Source organism: Diorhabda sublineata, chromosome 1 (genome assembly GCF_026230105.1).
Source record: "Diorhabda sublineata isolate icDioSubl1.1 chromosome 1, icDioSubl1.1, whole genome shotgun sequence".
Classification (NCBI taxonomy): domain Eukaryota; kingdom Metazoa; phylum Arthropoda; class Insecta; order Coleoptera; family Chrysomelidae; genus Diorhabda; species Diorhabda sublineata.
Genome location: NC_079474.1, coordinates 29,988,038 through 30,011,880, shown reverse-complemented (window position 1 = coordinate 30,011,880; position 23,843 = coordinate 29,988,038). Strand labels below are relative to the sequence as shown.

Here is a 23,843-nt window from a genome sequence, read left to right as displayed (position 1 = left end):
TAGTCTGTAATTGAATAGAGTTCAACTAGACTTTCCTTTAACTATAAATTGCGGTACTAAAGCAGTTAGCTTTGAAACTTACTTAATGCTTGTCCATAATAAGTTATACATAATTTTTTAATATTGTTTCAGTTCACTCAAGAGTTATAATTATGATTTTAGCGATGTTTTTGCGGAATCTAAAATGCCAATTCACCAAATACATCATATTTTCTATTTTGTTCGATTATCATTACTAGAAAAAAGTAACTGAAAAAAATTATTTGCCAACAGTTTTGTCAATTAATGTAATTCAAATATATCAACAAATAAGGTCCGTCTAAATCTAGAAAAGTAGGAAAATCCTATTATGAATTTACGATTAAGGATTTTCTGTTAAATTTAGCTCCAGGATTGTCCTTTTTCAACGTCGAACAAGAATCAACCAACTACCTTAAGCGCTTTTCCACCTGCCGAAATGGATTTGAAACGTCTCCCAAATTCTCAAAAAAATAAATCTTGAGTGTCATATTGCAACCCAACGCTTGATAAGCCAACAACAATTCGCTAAAAAACTCTTTATACTTGTCACTCTTATCGTTACTTAGAAAATTTGCAATAACGTTTCCAAATCCATGATCCTTTTCAAGAAGGTTCAGTTTTTGTTCAAATATTGGATCTTTCATCAACTTAAGCTACTGATTCAGGTTCCAACGAAAATAATCTTCTTTATCTTTGCGTCACTTATTTTAGGAAATTTTCGCTTCTACATACAAATATCGCCTTCCATTGAGATCTTTACAAAACTTTTAATAAGGCTTATTTAACGTGCAATGATTCAAGATTCAACTCTACATGAGGTACATGGCGTAGGTCATACTTTTTTATAATAATGATTTTCCTCTAGTATCCCATTCACAAAAAAAAACAACAAAATTTGGTATAATTAAAATGTAGTCTGATTAATAAGGCAACAATTTTGGAATCCTCACAGATTTACTATATTCGTATATTATCAGTAATAGCTTCATGTTTTCATATTTTTCTTTCACATCAGCAGAATGTGTCAGAAGGAAATATATCTCCGTTGTGCAGTAAAACCGCTTTAAGCTAGTTTTATAGTCTAGGAACTGTCAATCTAAAAAGTCACTTCATAACGTGCATGTAATTTTTTTTTTTAAATTGATAGTTCAAAACTGTAGGAATGAAGATCGCGAGGTTTACAGGGATTTGCAAAGCCGAAAAAATTATGGAACACTAGTATTTCCAAAGAGAAACATTTATTCTAGATATTCATTGATTCTAATTCTATTAATCGGAAATGAGTTCGAAGTCAATGGATTTTAAGCTGGTTTGTTGGATATTTCATGCCGTTTCTGAGCCCGAAAACCATTAAAACGAACAAAATAAAGAAAAATCATGTTACGTAATGAGGGAGAAATTTCCTCCCTCATAACACACTTTTAGAAAAGGCTTGCCCGACTCCCCCAGCCAAAAAAATTGTTATGCGTAAATTTTTTCTGAAACACAATGAAATTTTCTATCGAATACACTTAAGGCAAACTATTTCATACCATGAGAAAAAAACATTCCTCGATTTTTTTTATAATTAAGTTTTTTAAACATTTTTTCGGTTTTGCAAATCCACCCAAGCCTCGCGTTTGGGTGTATGAAGAGTTTGTCAGGAACATTCCATTCTTAGAAACGAAATCCTAAGAGCTATGAGCTCTGATTGCCGTTTGAAAAATTCAAGTCGCGAACCAAATCGCTTAAGTCTTCTTCACTGAGGTTATTATGAAAACGGCTTGCGATTCCCTGGAAGTGAATATCTATGAATGATGAATCGTAACAAACCGTTACTGGTATAGATAAGTTCCCACCTTGAAGTACAGTTTTCTTAGTTAGCTGTAATTTGGGGTAACTCACTTTGAATAACTTTTATATTCGTAAGACAAAAATAGCGTCCCGAAAAGTAATTTTTTGTTTCCGTCCAAATCATATGTACAACAAACGTCATGCGATAAATATTAGAGCCCAATATTTGCCTTAATGCCTCTCGAGCTTCATTACAACTTTCGACTTTATCTCTTAATTCTCCATAAATATAACAAAACGGTCAGAAAACAGAAATTAATCATAAATCACTAAATTAAAAAACCAAGTGTCTATTAGCACCCTCCACGGAAAAATCCGTGACTCGAAATTCAACCATAGAGACACGGACATTTTTAAAGAAAAGAGCCCAATGAAGATTTATCCATGACTCACAGATGAATACTGTCCACGAACAAATATCATCCACGGATAAATACCACCTAGAGATGACATATATACCATTTCTAATCCTAATATATTTTTTTCATTCATTCAGAATGAATTATACAAAAAATTTATTAATGAATAATTTGATTATAAGAATAACCTTAGTAGGTCCGTGGTTAGGTTAGTTTAGTTTTAAAATTTCCGTGTTCCTAAGATTAAAATTAGACCACTGTTTTTTCCGTGAAGGGTGGTGATTTTGAATCATATTGTAAGATTTAGAGACACGGAAAAAACTTAATTCTGATCCGTTTTTATAAACATTTCCGGGTCTATGAGGTTAAAATGATGGCCAGGGATTATTCCGTGAAGGGTGGCAATTTCCATATCTAAAAGAGACATGGAAATTTCCCTTGGAGGATACCAATTAAAAAAAAGGTTGCAAAAGCAAAAGCTATATTAAATATTGAAGTTCGTATGGCATGTGACATGGTTGAACCAATTCAAATCGACATTTTCTTGACTAGATTATTCCATTTTACGATACAATTTATATTTTCAGTCAACGGACAAGTAAGAAAACATACGTTTTCCGAAGTAAATAGCATCGCCAACAAACTAGCAAAAACCATTGTAGAAATAATATCCAATAATAATTTACCAAGGAATAAAGATGGAGATTACATAATAGCAGTTAACATGCATCCCAGTGACCATTTGGTGATATTATTATTGGCAATTTGGAAAGCTGGAGCTGCTTATATGCCCCTGGATCCATCATTTCCCGGCGCAAGAATCAAACATATAATTAGGGAAGCAAATCCCGTAATAATAATTTACGAAACTGGTAAGAAATTAGTTTATTCAAATAATGTAATGTTATAATATAACTGAAGTTAACAGAACTGTTTGAGCATAGTAGAATAATCGACTCTTTCAATTTTAAAAGGTATCACAATGTATCCCTTTGACTTTATTCTGTGGCTCCCAAAAAATTCTTCAGCTGAGCTAGCCTTAACTGGAGCTGCTTTGAAGTTGATTAAGGACTGTATACATTTCCTAGAAGAGATAAGCCTGTCCAAAACAAATATCTGGGTGCTAAACAACTAAGGTCACCTGGGAAATGTGTGGCAGACCTTCTCAAAATATTTATCAAAAACTGAATTAAGACCAGAACCATAGCTGTCAAAGCAATTTATCAAATTCAATGAGCAGTGGCAAAGGACACATATACACACATTCTAATTTATAAAAACAAGATAATGACTAGCTACTTTTTGTTTTGGTGCATAAACATCTCCACGTTTTCTCTAGTACATTCTTCTTGAACTCTTCCATTCTATTCAGTACTCTGGAAGTAAATTTCTTGATCTATCCTATCGTGAATAGGTTCCAACATGATATATATCAAAGTAAATCATTCCTATGATTCAATGTAAATAAAATCAATAACATTTTGATGGATATTAATATTTGTTGAACTTGATGTATTTCTCATCTTTCATTGTGAAAATAAAACGTCGGAAATTATACCGAACTATAAAGAGACTGTGATCCAAAATGCACTTACGTAAAGTCAAATTTTAGATTCTAAATTTTATTTCGACACACTCAAAATATCATTTGAGGAACTGGCAAATAAAAGCACTCATCAGCCTGAAGAATCTATAGCAAACACCGAAAAAATAAATCACGTTCGAGATAATTTAGCCGTGGTTTTATATACATCAGGAAGTACCGGTGTTCCTAAAGGTAAGTAGTCTTACTAAAAACAAATTTTAAAGTAAAATATTTAATCAAATTAAATCAAATGAAATTAATTTGATTTGCTTTTTAATCACCCAGTATTACGTGATACTGAGAACCTGTTGCATGATATGTCCTAATCAAGTTAAAACGTTAATTATTATTGTCAATAATTTTTCACAACAATGAAATTAACATTCGCTGGGGAATGTTTAACTAAATATACTAAATAGCGATGCTCTTTGACGTTGACTTCACTTCGGGTCTCAAGCTTGAACGAGGGTGTTAAACTGCTCTGATGAGACGTAATGACGTCGAAACTAGTCAGTAGTTACAATCTCTCCTTGCAATTGCCAACCATTGGGGATGTTAATATCCCCAATGATTGACATGACACTTTCCAGAGGAGTCGTAATTCAATATTCGTCGAGACATTAATCAGGAAAGTAGTTGTTTTCTCATTTGTAATTTCGAAATATTCAATTTCGAAATTATTTTAGAGGTGAATAGTAGAAATCCTTTATATATAAACAGGGTATTTCAAAAAAAAGGTCTCGGGTATTGTAGCTTAAGAAATTTATCAATAATGGAAAATATACTACTTTACTCATTTTAGATGTAGTTTTATCACATTTAGTTACTTTTTATACAACCAAAATGAAAAGTCATGTTATAATCTACACTTTATTCTTGTGGTTATTAATAATTAATACGAAGTCTTCAAAAGTTTTGAAAGAATTTGTTGTCACAAAAAATATTTTTTTATTTGAGATGAAAGACTCATCAGTTGTACAAGACACAAAGGACAGAAGTCTCAAATGATATTCTAAATTTCCTTCTTGGTATTCCTTGTCTCGACTTGTTGTAAGTTCTCTTGTAGTCATACAGTATTTCCTCTCCTCGAGGTAACTCCATAAAAAAATATAGGTGTGTCAAATTAGGAGTTCTAGGTGATCATTGGATATTTTTCCGTTTGAATATCAACCTTTCTGGGAAAAAATTCAGGTTTGCAGTATATTGAATAAAATCTTCGAGATCTGATCTTAGAAAATCTTAATAAACATGTTTCTATGAGATCACTAGCTGTAAGTTCAACCGTAATAATTGCAACATATGTCATCACAATGAGAGAGGATAGTGTTCGTTGGTATCTTTTTGATACGAAATTTTTGGTAAATTACTAAATAAAGTTATCCGTAAGAGCAATGCCTCAACCTTCAAAGGCTGCACATGAATTTTATAAATGTGGAACTGAAATCATGACTCGGTTTGTTGTAATCAATCTTTTTAAATAATACATAGAAAGTAACAACTTGAACAATGGCGTTATTACCAATAACGTGACAATAATATTATATTATTAGTTTAGAGAAAAATATAAGCTACAATCATCAAACACACATTTAAATAAACTGCACAAATGAAATTTGTACTTATACAAGAAATTAAATACTTATACACATAACAATTTTTACAGCATACTAATTCACGATCTTTTGTACACTTGTAAGAATATGTATTAGTTTCAATATTTCATAAAATTTATTTGTAAAAATTCACTTTAAGACGGAATCTGTCACATAAACGTATGTCACATCAATATCCCCAAGTATCAACCTGTGTAATTTAACAGCTGGTGTTCGATTCAATATAATTCTTATTTTAGGAGTTCGACTTCCTCACAAAGTCATCCTCAACAGATTGCAGTGGCAATTTAGAAGATTTCCTTATAGTTCAACAGAAAAAGTATGTGTGTTCAAAACAGCTCTAACTTTTGTCGATAGCATAGCTGAAATTTGGGGACCTTTGCTGAATGGGAGAACAATTTTAGTTGTTTCAAAATCCGTAACAAAAGATCCAGAAATATTCATTAATCTTTTACAGGAATATAAAGTAAGTTTTTCTTTTTCTTCAAATACATCGTTCGTAGTTTCAATTCAATTCATTATATTGAAAAAGACAAAAATTTCGAGGTATCCATTTAGAAAACATAAATATCTGTAGTTTCTCATTTCTTAGATACTTTTATGTGTTTTTGTTTCTAAATTGTCATGATTTTAAATTTCATTCAAATTGTTTAGTCTTTTTTATTATTCATAGCTTTTTTGATCTTAAGGATGTGAATCATGTGAATACTTATTTTGAAACGGAATCAAAGCCAAGAAAAAGAAAAGTTTTATAAATGGTTTACAAACCTAGAAACGGTTAAGCTGTTGATGATAACAAAGACCGAAACAATTTGAGTAAAATGTATAGTTCTCCATTATAAATTCTAATGCAACTACAAAACGTAGCGCAACTGTAAAGGAAATTCATTTGTTGTTCATTGTTCATCATATTTTAGATGATGTATTGATTAATATAATAACCTAAAATTAAAACAATTTAGCAACGCAAAAACAGGTACGAGATGAACGACAGAAATCTAAAGATGTTATCGAGAAACTTTTTATTTCAAATAGAGTACTACCATTGTATAAAGAATAGGATAGTAGAACAGTGACAATGTTAAAGCCATTTGAGGCAATCTTGCACGCCATCTAGTTACTTTTACGCTAGTTCTTCATAAAAATGACCCGTAGCTTAGTGCCATCTGAAATAAACAGCATTAATTTCAACAAATAAATTTTTTTGGAAAGATCCCAACTAAATGTGAAGTTTTCTTTATTTTCGAAATTCGAACCGACAGTACATTGTTGTCGATTTTACTTTTTATTACGAAAGTGACAAAAATTACCTATTCGATAGGAATCTTTACAATAGATAGATAGGGCTTATTTTGAAATATCATGTTCCTAATAATGTTACAGCATATATTCATCTCGAACCGAAAATAAACTTAATCTCAGTACTAATTATTTGTCACCAATTTCAATGTATAAAGAAGAGATTTTTGTAATGAGTTCGTGTAGCACTAGCAAAAGAAACAAATAATTTTTCATTAATCTGTTAATCACTTAAATTTGGGATAAAAAGAAGGATCGTTGCACAAAGGGATATAAAATATATATACTTTCCATTGGTGACTGAAATAATATGAATTTGCGAGTTCAGAGCCTCTGTCATGGATGTATTTTTGAAACATTCATACTTTGATGATGTTTTGAAGAGGCGAAAAAATAAGTCCAGGCTATTTTGTATGTTTTTTTTTTCAACTTTCAGTTGATTTATGTGATTTATCCATTTTTCCCTTTCTTCCTGGAAAAAATATTTTTAATTTTGTTCCGCTTTCGTACTGTATTAATATATTTGATGAAATCAAAAACAATAACATGTAAAAAGTTCTAACTATACTAATATTTTAAACGTAACGAGATGAAATATACTAAATGTATCATAATACAGTATCGTACTAATAATTCAATTAATGACATTGTAGAATTCTTCAATTGTACAATATGTCCTTTTTTGAAGAAATGCCGTCGTCGATATTCGAAGCTCACTAAATCTATTTGTTGCTTATAATTCTAAAGATAGTTAGATGATAATTTTTGAGCATAAAGGTTCTAACAGGTCAGAGGTCGGTTGGACAATAAACATCTTATGGCATTATCTAATGCTTGGACTTTCAGTTAAATTGTTAACGGATTTCAATATAAATAGAGTAGGATGAGTTACAATTTTGTATTTTCATTACAATGTGAAGTTATGAAGTACATTATGAATAAATTGGAATAAATAAATGAAAATAAAAAAAATTTTAGATTTTGGCATAAACGGATTCCTATTCTTTATACAATGGTACTACTAAAAAGTGGATCAGTGAAGTAAAAACAACCTAATTTATTGATAGGAATGTTCAACAATGAATATTTCTCACCCACATAAACGTTTTTAAAATGATTGCGTATGAAAATAGTATTTTTATATTAGTCTTCCGATATGAATCCAATTGAATCTTGATAACGCAGGGGCGCTATAAGAAGTATTCTACAAGAAACTATCATTAGCGCATACTTCTTAACTGTATTTCTAGTGATCAAGCAAGCATGATATAAACACGGTATATTTCAAATTTCATTCAATTTGAACCAGTAGCCTAAAAATAATAATTAGTCAAAGTTTTTTATTTTGTCACGGAAAAACTAAAATATTTTGCAATTTCAGTCCAGTTTGTTAGAGACACCTACTGCATAAATAACTTTGTAATCTCATACGATTTGATATATAAAAAAATAAAATGAATGTTTAAATGTTAATTGTTATATCTGTATAGTGGACATCCAGAAAAATATACGTTATGTTCCGGTCAAAACTAAATTTGAAATTATTAATAGAGCTTAGGTTTATCCCGAACAGTTTCCTATATGTATAGCTATGCTTATAACTATATACAAAAGTCAGGAACTAAATCTCAATAATGCGCTGATGGATATTGCTTCTGCAATATTCATAACCGGTCAAGCTAACGTGGCACCTTCGAGAGTTACAAATCTGAGCATATTTCTAATCTAATTAATGTCAACTTTGAAAGTATTAAAGCGCAGAAATCCTCAATTTTTGAACACAATAGACTGAGAAGCATTCATCTAGACTTGTGAAAAATTGTAGCATCAAAACCGAGAAAAAGTAGTACTGTAAAAGAAAAAGATCAAGACTTCCTACAAAAATAAGAAAAGCTCACAAGACAGAGAATGGGCTTTAAGAAAATTCGTTGTTTATATTCAAGAAATAGAGAGTTCTGAAAAGGATAAAAAAGAAGTCTATGTACAAAAAGAAGTGAGATGCCATTAAAACAAACTTGCCAAGCCTCGCAGCTCAGTTCTTCTACAGTAGAAAGTTCGGAGATCCATGTAATACCAAATCAGTAGATTTAAGCAGTCCCTACTTAAAGGGCCTCTTATAGTAACCAAATTAATATTGGAAATCTTTTATGTTTAAATAAAATAGATTAACTTCAACGCATGAAAACACAATGTCATCAAAAATAAAACTTGTAAAAAAATCTCTCGCAGCTCAGTCAGCGCAATTTTGCAATCGCGCTAAACAATTTTATTTACTATAATATTAATTACTTGTGAGATACATTAAGTCTATTTAAACATAGAAGATTTTTAATATTAATGTGGTCACTGTAAGATGTTAGATGATTAGCTAATTACGTAATAACTTAAGACAGAAAATAAAACAACCGACTTGGTATTACATACATCTCACAACTTTTTACACTATACGAACTGAATTGCGAGACTGTTTTTATTTGTGATGACATAGTAATATACATAAATATGACTAATTATTTTTTCAGTAATTTCATACATATATACATAAGAATAAAGACTATAGATATAATCTAGCTTCAAGTGCAAATTTGGAAAAATATAATTCAAAATTCGTCGTTGTGTTTAAACAGAAAACAGTTAGTCTGGTTTGATATATAGTTATTTTCAAAATAGGAAGAAGCGGTTACAATTTTTCATCTAAATTGGGTTTATTCGTGATTTGTGTTAACCACTATATGTGATTTTGATCAGAAAATGTTGACCTCTTTTTCACGATAGAATGAGATAAACCTTAACCTCGTTCCGCTCATATTCTTTTATTGCCGTCAAATGCTAGAATACATAAATTATGTAATATATATATGAAATGATCAGTAATTTCATGATTAAGTACAGAACTAGTGATTTTGCAATAAATTCCTACAATCTAATTTAATTCAACAAATAAAAATATATTTATGTTGGCGTTCTAATAAATCATTTTATTGTACGAAGAATGAGATTACTAGAGATTACTGTACCAAACATCATTTTAGATCGTAAATACATCAATATTAAATAAAGAATTAAAATAATTTGAATCAATTGTATTACAATAATTGTCATTTTTTTCAAATAAGTATGCAAACCTGCAGATATAGAAATCAAAATAAGTCTAAAGCGGATAATAATGACATTCTATAAAATGAAACAGATCCTTAACAATAGATCACTCAATTTGGACCAAGCATATTACCACCGTCTACAATTCAGTTCAATTTAACTTAACTCATTTTTCTTCTTATTGTGCCTTGTCCATGATCGAACGTAGTCGTCCTTTTACTTCTACTTTATCTCTTTAGGAACACACATTCATTGGATTTTTTTGAACTTTTGGAGATATTTATTCGCTACTACCACTACACCAACTCATAGTTTGGCGGAGGCGCCAGTCATTCGTTCTTTTGTACACGTTTCTTACCTATTTACATTTAGGTTTTTTGACTTGCTTTTAAATAGACAATTCTAAGAGAGCCCTTTTGTTTGTTTACTGTAAATTAGAGATTTCCGGTAAACGAATATTCTAGAATGTGATGATTGTATATAAAACGGTAGCCGGAAGGAGTCAGTGAACAAATTAGTGTCATAGTGAATACACACAAGTAAACTGAACGGTATAAATAAATTACGTACGATAACACCGTATGTATAAATTCATCCCACTGTTTACATAAATAAGAAGAACATTACATTGTTGTCAAATGTGGATTATTATGAATAAATAGTGACGTAAAAATAACTAAGAGACTAAATAACCCGAAAGTGATGGAACTGAAAGCAGAATTGCAGAATCACGATTTGAAAATGTCTGGCATATAGCACCGTCTTGTCGAAACTACATGTCAGGCATGTTCAAATCTTCCATTTTTGGCAAAAAATCATCACACGCCATTCATAGTAACGTTTCGGCCATCGTCGCTTTTGAAGAATTACAGCCCGATGATGCCACTGGTCCATAATCCACACCAAACAGTGACTTTTTCGGGATGCATTGGTAGCTCTTACAATGCTTCTGGCTGGTCTTCACTCCAGATGCGGCAATTTCGCTTGTTGACGTATCCATTCAACCAGAAATGAGCTTCGTCACTGAGCACAATTTTTCGATAAAAATGTGGATCTCCCTCCAATTTTGCCAGCGCCCATTCACCAAATGTTAGACGTTGTGTGTAATTTTTTCTTTGGTCCTCACTGTGTACGTTTGCGTGTTAGTGGTATAATGTCCAATAATGTAAACTGGGTTCGAAATTTAGTCACAAGCTTCCGAATAGTTCCCTCAGTAGGCCGACGAAGCTGCCCATAAATTGGAAGAAGTGCCGGATGCACTCTCTTAACATAACATGAATTTTGATAGTAAAATTCAATAATTTGCAAGCGTTGTTCGTTCGTAAGTCGATTCATAATTAAATTATAAACCAAACTAAAAAGGTTGACAATGACACAACACACGATTCACGCGTGATCTGTCAAAAACAGTGCTGTCAAAAAGATACCACCAAAAAAATCCCTCGTTAGCTATTAAAACTTTAATCAAACCAATATGCAGCATAATTCTAACCTATCAAAATTACTAACATGGTGTTAATTTTGTCTTACACTCGAGAATTTTCGAGTTCAAGTATGAGAAACTAGTCTCTAAACGCCTCACATACTCATTAAGCACTCTGTATGTCTTGATTCAAAAAGTCATTTTGTTTTCTATGAATAATGAATTTCAATAGACACTTGAGCAGTTATCATTAATATAAATAAATGGAAAGAAAAAATATTTGCATCCTGATTTTCAAAAAATAATCATATAATTCAGTTGTGTAACTACTCATAAAGTATTATGGTTGCCTCAATTCCAAATATTTTCGCAAGTATTTTTGATTCCGAAAAAAATAGAATATGCAACGCTGCACTAGAGTTTATTTTTCTCACTCGTCTGGCTGACCACCTCGACAATAAAATATAGCCTTGTGACAAAAAATATGACTTTAGTGCCTTGATACATAAATTACTATTATTTTTGTGGATAAAGTCAAAGATGAATCGTTGATATTGTTTTCATAATCTGATCTAATTATGGTGATCATGTTATTAAAAAATCAAATAATTTTTTCAAAATTTAACACTGAATTCATGACATCTCTGTTTGTTTTCACTACATTTATACGTAGTTTCCATTAATTACGTGAAGTATACTCTTAAGTATTAACATTAACTGTGGTTATGTCATTTTTTATAGATTGAAAGATTGATACTAGTTCCAACTTTGTTGAGATCCATTCTGATGTTCGTGCAGATGAATGTAAGTAAACTATTTCAGATATTTGTTAAACTAATTAATTACTATAAGGATATTATTCTAAACTAAAAACTAAAACTAAAAAGGGATGAGCAACTAATATTGAATTATTATCATATAAGCCCGACACAATTTGATTATTTTATTACGGTGAATCATTCCGCATGGTTTCTTTTGGTCATTTTCTATGAATTTTCATGACTTTCCACTTCTATCCTTATCTTGGTCCATTCTCACATATTGTTGATCTTGTTTTTAACTTCTTGAACAGCAATTTTTTTTTGTTTTCTGTTAGTTGGTAATCCAAACTTATACTAGATTGTACTTTTGGTCTACACTTCCATGGGGTCCAACTTTCTATTTTTTTTATTACGGAATTTTGTTGCCGTATTGTTTCGTGTACATACTCTGGGATTTAATTATGTTTTTTCGTTCCATTATCTCTTTCAATTCGTTATTTACTAGCCTTCTATATTCTACCTCATCTTCTTGGCATCTTTATTTTTAACATTCTTCTTCTTTCTTGATGAGACACACAATTTCTACAACAAGTCTAATGGTTACTTTCTAGAATCTCATTTGAGTTTTAGTTTTTAAGTTCTTGTCTCTTTTATATTTCCAGTCTCCTTTTTTCCAGATTGTATGCGGATCTTCATTCCTTTTAATGCAACATTTCTTTTTTTTTACTATGGTATTGAAGTTACTCACACTGTAACTATAGTTATGTTTATTCAATTTAATTTTTCTTCTGCCTATCATTTAATTCTAATTTCTTACTTCTAATTCTCTTCTTTCGGCTTCTTTCATTATTCCGAGGGTCTTCCTGTCTCACTCATGTCCTCTGTTAAGCCTTCTGTGGTTAGTACTCTCGCTTTTGATATTTTCTTTGCCATTTTTGTTAATTTGATAAGATTTATTGGTATTTCCATATCTTCCATGCACCCTATTATACATTGGATGAAACATAGTTTATTTTGGGACATGTACATTTTAGGTTTTTTGGCATTTGTAAATTTGATTGAAAGGCTTCAGATAAACGAGAAAATAATCGCGGGATGCCGATAAAAATCTTCAATATTTTGGTGCATGCCTGAAAAAACGCAGCTCGAACAATAGTGAACCGAGCTGCTCGAAACAGGAATTGTCGATGAAGTCGAATAATTATTGACTACTCAACGAAGGGCTCAACAGTTTTACACAACTAGTTCATGCAAATAAGGAAGTTATATTGCTTCTAACACTCATATTGAGTTCATACGCTTATATTTCACGATGTATACAATAGGTTCAACTTGGCGGGCTAGAGCTCAATATCTGACTAATCATCCAGTATGTTAAGTCGATTTCCAGATAGATGTCCCATCTTTTTGAGTGGTGAAAAAAACTATTGATGAAGAAAAAGTTAGTCTTTGCCTGTACCCTTATTACCGGTAAACCGAGTCACAACAATCAAAAACAAACTGTAATCTTGGAATTTCCAATATCAAACGAAGAACCAGTTGATCAAATTAAATAGGTAATGTCTAAATAAAGTAAAGAAGAAACTGAATCAGGAATCAGTGGATCAAATCGAATAGTTGATGTTTACCTAATGAAGTTTACCTGGAAAGGTTCAACAATTCTTCACATTTGCAAACAAGAAAGCTGTAATACTTCGGCCCAGGCTAATCTTTCTCTATCTCTTACATTAGATTTATCTCGAGTATCTAACATCGACATATGACAAAATTTTAATGTAAAAAGTTGAATTGAACTGTAGCAACATAGTACACAAAATAAATCATCATCTGAGTATAGCCACTAACATCACATTCAAAACAAATATATGGAAAATCAATTTTTAAAACTTTGCTGAAAATGCTGGTATAAATATTTTTCATATAATAATAATTCAAGCTGGACGTATTATTTTTAAAAAACTTCATTTTCAGAAAGAAAAACGGTTGCTTCAGAATTTGAAAACGTGGATATGTTCAGGTGAAACATTGGTAGTATCTTTGGTAGAAGAGTTTTTCAAGTATTTTCCTGAAAATGAATTCCAATTATGTAACTTTTATGGAAGTACAGAAATTATGGGAGATGTCACATATTACGTTATCAAAGAAGTTGAGCAGTTCAAGAAAACAAGTAAAGTACCAATAGGTAAATATTGATAATAATCATTTTTAACATCAATTTTCAATCCATTCTTTTTCTAGAATACAATAAATAAAGTTAGTAGAGTAGAATCAAGTGTCTGGGAATTCATGGAAATCATGAGTTGACTTTATCTTAGCATTATACGTCCTATGGAAGTTGAACGAACATTTTGAATATTATTTCCATTGATTTAGTTCGACCACTTTTACGTGCCAAACTTTTTTATACGACATACAAGATATTGTCGCGAAAATTTCTATTAGAAGTTTCTTTTATATAATCCGTAATATTAAGAAACAAGAATAAAAACAATCAATCTAATATATAAGGTTATGATAAAGTAATGCACAAAATTCATCAAACGTACAATAGAAAATAATTAAAAACTCATGAAACTGTTTATTTCATTTATTATAAGTAAAAAAAATAAAACGTCGATTGTCATATAACGTAATCAATATGTTTTTTCAAATAAATGTTTTTACATCATTTTATAAATCCCGTTTTTCTGCATTATTATAAAATAATATAATGGATCACATGAGAATAAAATAGATGGTTTTCGACCATCTGCGCAGTTAATCGATTCATTTTATGTCTAACGTCTAACCCGACTTTTTAAATGTCACCACAGAACAAAATCAAGCACGATAATATCAAGTGACCTAGATGACTACTTCATTAATCCACGTTTTCCCATCCACCTCCTTTCAAACTGTATATCTAAAAAGCTTCGACCATTAATGTAGTGGTTCACCATATTGTGAGAACCAAATACTGGGATCCTCTATTATTCGGACCCAGAAACGCCGCAATTAAGTCCGAAAGCACTATTAACACTATTAAATTCCCGCGAAAGAAATAAGAGGCAATAAAACTTCTCCTGATGATCCTTATCAAAAATTTAATTTTTTGAACGCGCTGGGTATCTTTCGCCAAAAACAACGTTGCCTATGTCTGAAAATACTACACTAGTAAAAAAGTTGTGCGCCTGCTGAGTAGGCGGGATTTCAGCCTTCTAAATAGTATTCCGCTTATTATTTTGTAAGTGACGCTCAGTAGAGAAATTCTTCTGTAATTGATACTTTTTAGTTTTGAACCCTCTTGTGGCTCTTCATTGCTTTGATGATGACCTCTATTTCCTTCCTGGTAGTTTCGGCTGCGTGGATGCTGCTCTTACGTGGAGGTAGGCCACTGCTCTTCTCGACACTCTCAGTTCCGAGGTTTAGCAGGCCTTCAAAATACTCCGCCCAACGTTCTGCTACTTCCACTGTCTCCCCTAACATCTCTCCATCACTGCTATATACCATATTAGATTTGGCTTGGAATCTTTGATGTACATTGCTCTAATAATAATTCTTTAATACTCTGATATCAGCTTCTGCGAGTTAAGCTTGTTGTTTCTCGAATGGACTGTCTTTCCTTGTCTCGTCAGTCTTTGTCTGTACGTAATTTTTATCATGAACAGCGCCTATATAAGTCCTCACGTTCATGACGTCTATTCCGTGTCTGATATAAACAATGGCGTCGTCTATCTAATTTTTGGTGACTCCGTCAGGTGAATTCCAGGTAGTTTTATGGATGTTCTTACTTGGGGAGCATGTGCTTGCGACGTTATTTTCTTGTTGATGGCGGAGTTGATTATCCAGGTCCAGTTGTTGTTCAATTCTTCGAATAGACTGTCTCGTGCTATAGTTGATCTGTATGTGTTTTCTCGGTCCACTATTGCGTTCAAAATTCCAAGGATGATTTTCACGTTATACCCAGGTGCGCTGTCATACACTTGTTCCAAGGTGTCATAGAAGCTGTCTTTGTGTAGTATGAAAATGCTTGACTTTGAGCTGTTCCAAAGGTATTCTGTCTGGCCTTGATGGTATTTGAGTCTTTCCATTGCACTTCCTGAATAGCAGCTACATTAACTTTGTACTTGAAGAGTTCGTTCTCTCAAGCTTCATCTCTTGATGGGGTGCGTACATTCCTTGGGCAAAATTCCAAAGTCTTGTTCCGTTGTAAGGTCCGTTTCCATTTATTCTGTCCTATTCCGAGGCTTTTGATACCTATGTTCGTAATAATTGGTCTGTAACGGGATGTATTTGTTAGCCCCAAGCCCATGGAAGGGGTTATTATCTTCCTGGTATCCAACCACCAGAAGAGCTCTCTTCACTACAGCTATGGAGCTTCTTCTGCTCGCTTATGCACTTTGTCGGCGCTGTTGGAGTATCATAACAATAACCAACTATTTTTACTGCCAGTATATGAAAAATAACTAGTTTGTCTGTTAAGCAAAGGGTATTTACGACAATAATACATAGAAACAAGAATATTTTTCTTTATTTATAATTAAAACTAATATATCTGTTCGATTAATGTTAAATTTTCACAAGCGATATCGAAAACATGGCGGAAGCTAATATAATTACCATAGCGAAAGAATTCTTAACCTTTTAAAAGTTACCCTCAATCCTCCCTCGTATTTGATTTGACGTCTAAAAAAAGCTTTTCACGTTTTCAGGTATTCCTTTGGACAATACAATCCTTTATCTTCTGGATAAAGACTTCCGGCCGGTAAAAGCCGGTGACATTGGCGAACTTTTCGTTTCCGGATCAAATGTTGCTGCTGGTTACGTCGGCGGAAGAGATCCGGAAAAATTTCTCGACAATCCATTAGCAATCGATCCTACATACGGGAAACTATATCGTACGGGAGATTATGCTAGGTTGGAAAAAGACCTGCTATATTACGAAGGCCGCACAGATTCTCAAGTTAAAATCAGAGGGCATAGAGTAGATATCGCAGAAGTCGAAAAGGCCGTAAACTCTCTTGAAGGGGTGAGTGTCGGAAAAGCAGGGTCATTGGTAGATTATATAGTATTAATAAAATTACTTTTGAAACAGCTGCTGGCAATAAAAATTTAATTTAATAACTTAATAAAAGATATGAAATTGCACTGCAATTTAACGCTCAAACAATTGAATTGAATATACCGGGACAAGTCATTGAATATTATCAAATGACAAAAAGAAGCTGGTATCTACTATATATCTAAAATAAATTTCAAAATGGATTCATCACAATTGATGGATAGAAAGGATAATCTTTGGTTGTTCATAAATTCATTTTCATGATTACTTTTAATCTGATAAAACAAGACCATAATAAAAAAATGGCAAAGTTACGAAGATATGAAGAATGGAAACTTACCTTATCAATAAGAAAGAATTTTAGCGGAAATTTGGAGAATTGAAATCAAGTTCTCTATTAAGTACACTTTGTACACCTCACAACTATTAATTTGATCGCTGGGACTTTATATACTTTAAACAAAAAATGAAGAAAGCTCAAAGTTCGAACCCAGAGTACTGTAATACCAGCTGTCACGTCAATATCCAATCCAATTAACACTAGTTATATCTATTTGGTTTTTCTCTATATTCATTGTTATTTATTTCTGTCATTATATACACATTATAAAACTATTTGAATTTTGAGGTTAAGTGTCATTTTTGTGGTTAGTTGCTATCCATAATGATTTTAATTTTTCCCACTGACCTTTCCACTTCAAATGAGTTCAGTTTTCCGTCAAGCTCAGTTTTGCTGTTAATATAAACAAAGCATGAGGGCAGACATTAAAGGCTGCGGGAGTGCATTTAGAAAAGCCATGTTCCTCTCATGGTCAACTTTATGTGGCCCGGAATTCACACATATTTACACTCGAAAAAACTTGTAACGTAATCTACAAAAATATCCTAGATCAATATTCTTCAGTTATATCTTTGTAAATTGTTAAAATTCAAAATTACTTATTTTGGTTTCAGAGAAATATATTCTAACGTTTGTTGTTGTATCTCAATAAAGTATATTAAAAGTTTTTGTCTTCATTGTATGTATTAATTTTTAAAAATTGATAATCCCAGTGAAGCACTGAAATATACTCATCATATTTATTAATTTCTATTGTAATGATACTTATTTAATGTCTTCAATGCAAACGAAGCCGCGTGTTTCATAAAATTATTCATTTCCAGGTAGACAAAGGTGTTGTTTTGTGTTATAAGCCTGGTGAAATCAATCAAGCATTATTAGCCTTCATAACAACAACAACTGCAGTGAGTGAACACCAAATTGAAAATATGCTCAAGGACAAATTATCCTCTTACATGATTCCTCAAGTGATTCTAATAGATAAAATACCTTTGCTCGTTAACGGCAAAGTTGACCGGCAATATTTGTTGAAATCCTATGAAAATACTGATGACAACGGTAAGTTTTTGAAAATAATTGGAGATTTCCATTTATTACAAATTGAAAAAACTTTTTTGGAAAATAACTTTATGCGTGTTCAAAGTAATCACCACCTACTTTAAGGCACTTTTATAACCATTCCACAATTCCAAAGATTGATATCATGTTTTGTAAATCTTTGAAAATTCAAGAAAATTGATGATTTGCTTGATCAATCGCATCCCATGTAAATATTTCTTCAAGTTGAAGAATAATCGGAATCACTCATAGCCAATTCAAGTGGGGTGAATGTTCAATAACAGTCACTAATCCTGTATTACGAGAGAAAACTGCGTACATAACTTTCTCCATAGACTTTTTCTTCTTCTCATTGATGGTGGTAGAGGATTTTCAGGAATCCTATACCAAATGTACAGATTCCAAACTCAACTTAAATATTTTTTCAATGTATTTATGAAGTTATTATTATTATTATTTTAGAAGAAACGGTGACCGAAATGGAAATTAGTTACGAAGGAGTTCCTTCTCATCAATTAGAAGCAGCCAAAGCATTATTTGAAATTGTTGCAAGTGTTCTAAATAAGCCAATACGATCGAAGATTTCAGTAAATTCCAATTTTTTTAATATCGGTGGAAATTCGCTAAATTCTATTTATACTATTTCAAAATTGAGTGAACAAGGTTACCATATAAGTAAGTTCTAATATAATTTGAATAAACAAACAAAAATATTTACCGGATATTTCGTAATAAAGGTGTACTGTAATATTTAATTATACATTTATCAAAATAATATGCGGTTTCAATAATATTTCTGTTTCCACAGCTTGATTTTATCTATATAGGACATAACTGATTTGCTATTATATTATCTTTTGTAGGAATCAGCGATTTCCTTTCTGCTATTGATTTTGGCGAGGTTATTCTAAGAATGACATCGAATAATATATTAAATACACAGGCGCCTTCTTTTTCTCGTGATTATTTGAAACCATGTTACAAAACTAATGTATATGAGTAAGTATTTGTTTCACAATCACTACAACTTGCTATATTTTTTCAACAGAACCTTGTTTTTTTTTTAATACTTATGTGAGTGCTATACTTTCCCGTTTTGTCACGTGATACTGGTCACATTGACGAAACTTTGGAAGCAAGTGGTGCGTGATTTTTATTAAAGCTATTAATTGTGGGTTAATTTTCAATGAAGTGCAGAAACAAACATTTTCGGCATATTTTACTTTTTTATTTCCGTAAAAAAATGAAAGCTGCTGCGGTTCACAAAGAAATCAGAATTGGTATAAAAAATTCCGTTCTGGAAATTTTTCCCTCAAAATAAAGATCGTTCTGCTGAAGTTGATGATGTCCAAATAAAAATTATAATTGATGAGAATCGTCATATAACTGTTGGATAGATTGCGAAGAGATGTCTTGGGCTAGTTAAGAAGCTTGATATTTGGGTGCCTCACGAAGGGAAAGAAATTCATTTAACATAATGAATCAACATTTACAATTTGCACCTTAAACGAAATAGAACCGGCCCGAATCGTCAAATCGGAAAGGTTTAGTGTTCCAAAATGATAATGCAAGGCCTCAGACATCTTTGGCAACTCGTAGGAAACTATTGGAGTTTGGCTGGGAAGTGATGCCACATCCCACATGCAGCTCTGATCTGGCACTATCTGATTACCATTTATTTCTAATTCTTTGAATGGTCAAACTTTCTCCTTGACCTTTGACCTTCAATAGTTCAGTTTTTTGCTGATAAGAATCAGAAATTTTGTGAGCGCGGAATCATGAAGCTGAAAGAAAGATGGCAAAATTAAAATATATATTTGATTGAAAACTATTCTTTGTTGGAAAAAGTGTTTTATTCTATACTACAAAACCGAAATTACTTTGAGACAACCCAACAAGTTTGAGATTTCTCTACTACGCGGCTTGATGTTATTAAATATTTTGATCCCTCAAAATACTACACGTAATAGACAAATAAACTGTAAATGATATTGGAGCAACTGTGAAACATAATACGAAACGTATCCACCACCTGAAACAGACGGTCCGGGTTTTGCCTTCAAGATGTTCGTGAAATGGCGCCACGAGAACAGTTGAAAAACTTATTATCATCCTCCTTCAACTAAATGAAGTATAGAGTGCCCAACAAAGTTCTTTTTTTTCTAAAATAGAATGAGCCCAAATAAATACTACCAAGCGAAATTAAACGAAGAATGGTTAGTTTCTTAAGTCTTGACAATTCCCATATTTGCATTGATGGTAAATTAGAACCTACCATAATCTGCATAGTTACCCAGCACTGCCAATTTCTTCCAGATCTGAGCAAAACTAGGACCGGACGTTCGCTCGGACCGCGTCACTTGTCCCCAACCTAAAAGGTTGAGACATAGCTTAAGGTTGGAATTCTTTTATGATAATAAATTAATTCAATCTAATTTATCTATTTCGGAAATCGTCTTATTGACAAAAGGCATTCAATTTTACTGAAAAAGTAATAATTTGGTGAACAAAAAGATTAAATTTTATCATGGCATGATCTGTAACTAACGTTTTGAAATGGTTTTGTCATCATCAGTTGGTAATTTGTAAATAATTCGAATAATCGTCTTGCTGTATACAAATTTAGCCCAGATTATTTCCACGAAGCGTTCTCAATCTGTCACAAAGCAAGCGTTCCACATCTGTCACAAAGCTATGATTTTTAATAATGTCAACAATGGCAATTTTTGTTTGGCACCAAAGACAACGGTATCGGTATCGCTTTAGTTATGCATCATTCAATCTTCATCTAAAATGAATTATGTAAATCGTTTCTTAGCGTTTTACAATCAGTTTATATTTCTCATTCCATTTTAATTTCAATTACTCTAAATCATAGAATATAACCTACAGGAAGAGCTAAAGTGATACTAATGGGATTATTTTTCAAGATAACAGAATGTTTTTTTGTTACTTGATAAGATTGTTTTGTGAAGAACCAACCAACTACTGCCGAATCAGAAAACATTTGCAAGAATGAAGATACTATAGACGTATTTCAACTGTGGACACTCTCCCACAAGTTACAATTGGAAAAAAACATTTCAAAGATCTTAAAAGATCGTCATGAAAGAAGTACTTGTGGTTTGTCTCTTGAAATGAAAGTTTCAAAAGACGCAGCTCACGGGATTATTGGAAAGTCCCTTCTACATCTCATTAACCTTCAAAATGTACTCCTACCAGTAGATCCGGGATCGCAACTAACCTTTTATATTCAGAAAATACTTAAATATCTTAATACATTTTTATCGTTGGAGCGTGCTTTATCTAATAAGGTATAACAAATCTCCAGAAATAACTACAATCAAGTGTCAACTTTTAGGAACTCTAATTAGGTCTAACCAATTCAATTTCTGCAACAATATGGTGTCTAGCGTTCCTATCGCCTCTAATGATTGTTTATATGGGTATTAGTGTGATGTACGACAATACTCAGCATTACCCATGAAATTCCCAAGACTCTAACCAACTTAGAGAATAGAAATATTAAGGCGAATTACTTAGTTTTCAACTTCTTTGGACAAGTTTTATTGCTACATATTTGTTTATTTCAGAATGATAACTTCTAGTTTCTATGAAAAAGCCGATCTTGAACAATGGTTGAAACCTGATATCAACGTTTATGATTACGCCGAGCTATTGGATAAAATCTGGGATCCTCTTCTTGAGGCCAATTTGAGCTTTATCATCAAAAATGAATATGGCAAGGTTGTTGGGGTAGCATTGAATTTTGATGCTAGGGACGAACCAGAAGTTGAAATATCATCTAAACTCAGTGTTATATTTGAATTTCTGGAATTCCTGGAAGCGCCTATCAGGTAATAAATAGAAAATAATAATATTCGATTATTTATATAATTATAATAAAATGTAGAGATTATCAACTTCCGCCTGGAAAGGGATCAGTATTACATTCATTCATGATGGCAACTGATTCCTCCTTAACGGCTAAAGAAAATATAGCAGTGATGCAATATGCAGAAGTAGAAGTCATGAAAATGGCGAAAGAAAGGAATTTCAAAGGAATATTCACAACGAACACGAATCCTTTAACACAGGTGAGGAGATTATGATAAATTAATTTGTATTAAAGACGTTTTCTTGAAGAATTATCGAATCGAATCTGGTTTATTCCGTTTATGATTCAACTTGCTCTATTTCAATGCTTCAAATATTATAATATCCTCTGTCACTTCAATACGACAGTACTCACTTCTACTTATTCTGGAAAGCTTTCTTTCTATTTATGCTCTTAGCGATTGCGACACCACTCCACACCACTTTAAAATGTTGGAAAGTCGAGATGTATAAACTTTCTTGAGTCCAAATCCAAAGCTACAGTCATCAGTGAAAAGCGATTTCTCATCGCCTTTTATGGCGATTGTACACAAGAGAAATCGGTTTAAATTTTGCGATTCCGCCGCTTAGCAAAGTCAATAAAGACAAATAAGTTAAATTACCTCTCACGTATCCTACACAAAATAAGCGACAACTGAAAATTTCTAAACTCATTTCGTGCAAAAGTAGAAAAATGTAAGATTGCTTGTAGGTGCAGAGAAGCAGGATTTGGTTGATCCGTGATTTACCTGCATTGTAGTGGACCAACAAGGAACAAAATCGCAAGAAGCGACATTTTATTCAACGACGATGATGATAATGATAATAATGTTTCACATATCATTTCCATCGGTTCGATAGTCTTCAAAACCCTAATAGTTGACAAAGAAGAATTTTAATTAGAGTTTTAGAAAAACACGCTTTGATCCAGTTAGAGTTAGTTACACTTAAAATTGAAAAAAATATATATTTCAAAAAAACTAAAACGTTGCATATAGAAATGATCAAACTAACATATAACAAATTAATGTCAGTATTATAAACGAGCATGGAGTTTCCCATGACATTTTAAAACTAACTTTTCAGGTTATATCCATTGCTGCTCTGTAATTTGCTCATCCCTGATTTTGAATTATTTTTTACTGTTTACTTCGATTTTTGGTAAAAGCGTACTGATACAGCATCGTTTACCTCCCAGCCCTCTTCAAACTTATAAAAAATGTTATCAAATATCTCCGAAAATATTGATTTGAGAGAAAACAGTTTCAAACAAAAAACGAAGCTGATAAAAAGCTTTCCAAAAAAAGTTTAACACATTTTCACGTAATACAATTTTTTTGGCTGCAATGGCCGAAAATATATGACAGGAGTCAAATTGACTAACTCAACCTAACCTAACCTTCACCAAGTAGGTAAGCGCCGCTCTCCTAGAAAAAAATTTGACTCCTGCCGAGATATTTTGGTTCATAACAGCCAAAAAAATACATTTACTTAAAAGATGTATATGATGATTTTTATATAGCTTTTTAGCTTC

General features: G+C 32.1%; 1 protein-coding gene across 1 annotated transcript in view; it reads left to right on the top strand.

Moving 5' to 3' along the window:
- LOC130446344 (beta-alanyl-bioamine nonribosomal peptide synthetase ebony) overlaps positions 1-23,843 on the top strand; it is a 41,809-nt gene that overhangs the window by 17,440 nt on the left and 526 nt on the right. The window contains exons 3-13 of the mRNA XM_056782546.1: positions 2,801-3,085; positions 3,826-3,990; positions 5,651-5,877; positions 11,974-12,036; positions 13,965-14,175; positions 16,685-17,001; positions 18,199-18,433; positions 18,896-19,108; positions 19,297-19,432; positions 22,027-22,290; positions 22,347-22,530. Coding sequence (XP_056638524.1) covers positions 2,801-3,085; positions 3,826-3,990; positions 5,651-5,877; positions 11,974-12,036; positions 13,965-14,175; positions 16,685-17,001; positions 18,199-18,433; positions 18,896-19,108; positions 19,297-19,432; positions 22,027-22,290; positions 22,347-22,530 — 2,300 coding nt within the window. The remainder of the gene's footprint in view (positions 1-2,800; positions 3,086-3,825; positions 3,991-5,650; positions 5,878-11,973; positions 12,037-13,964; positions 14,176-16,684; positions 17,002-18,198; positions 18,434-18,895; positions 19,109-19,296; positions 19,433-22,026; positions 22,291-22,346; positions 22,531-23,843) is intronic.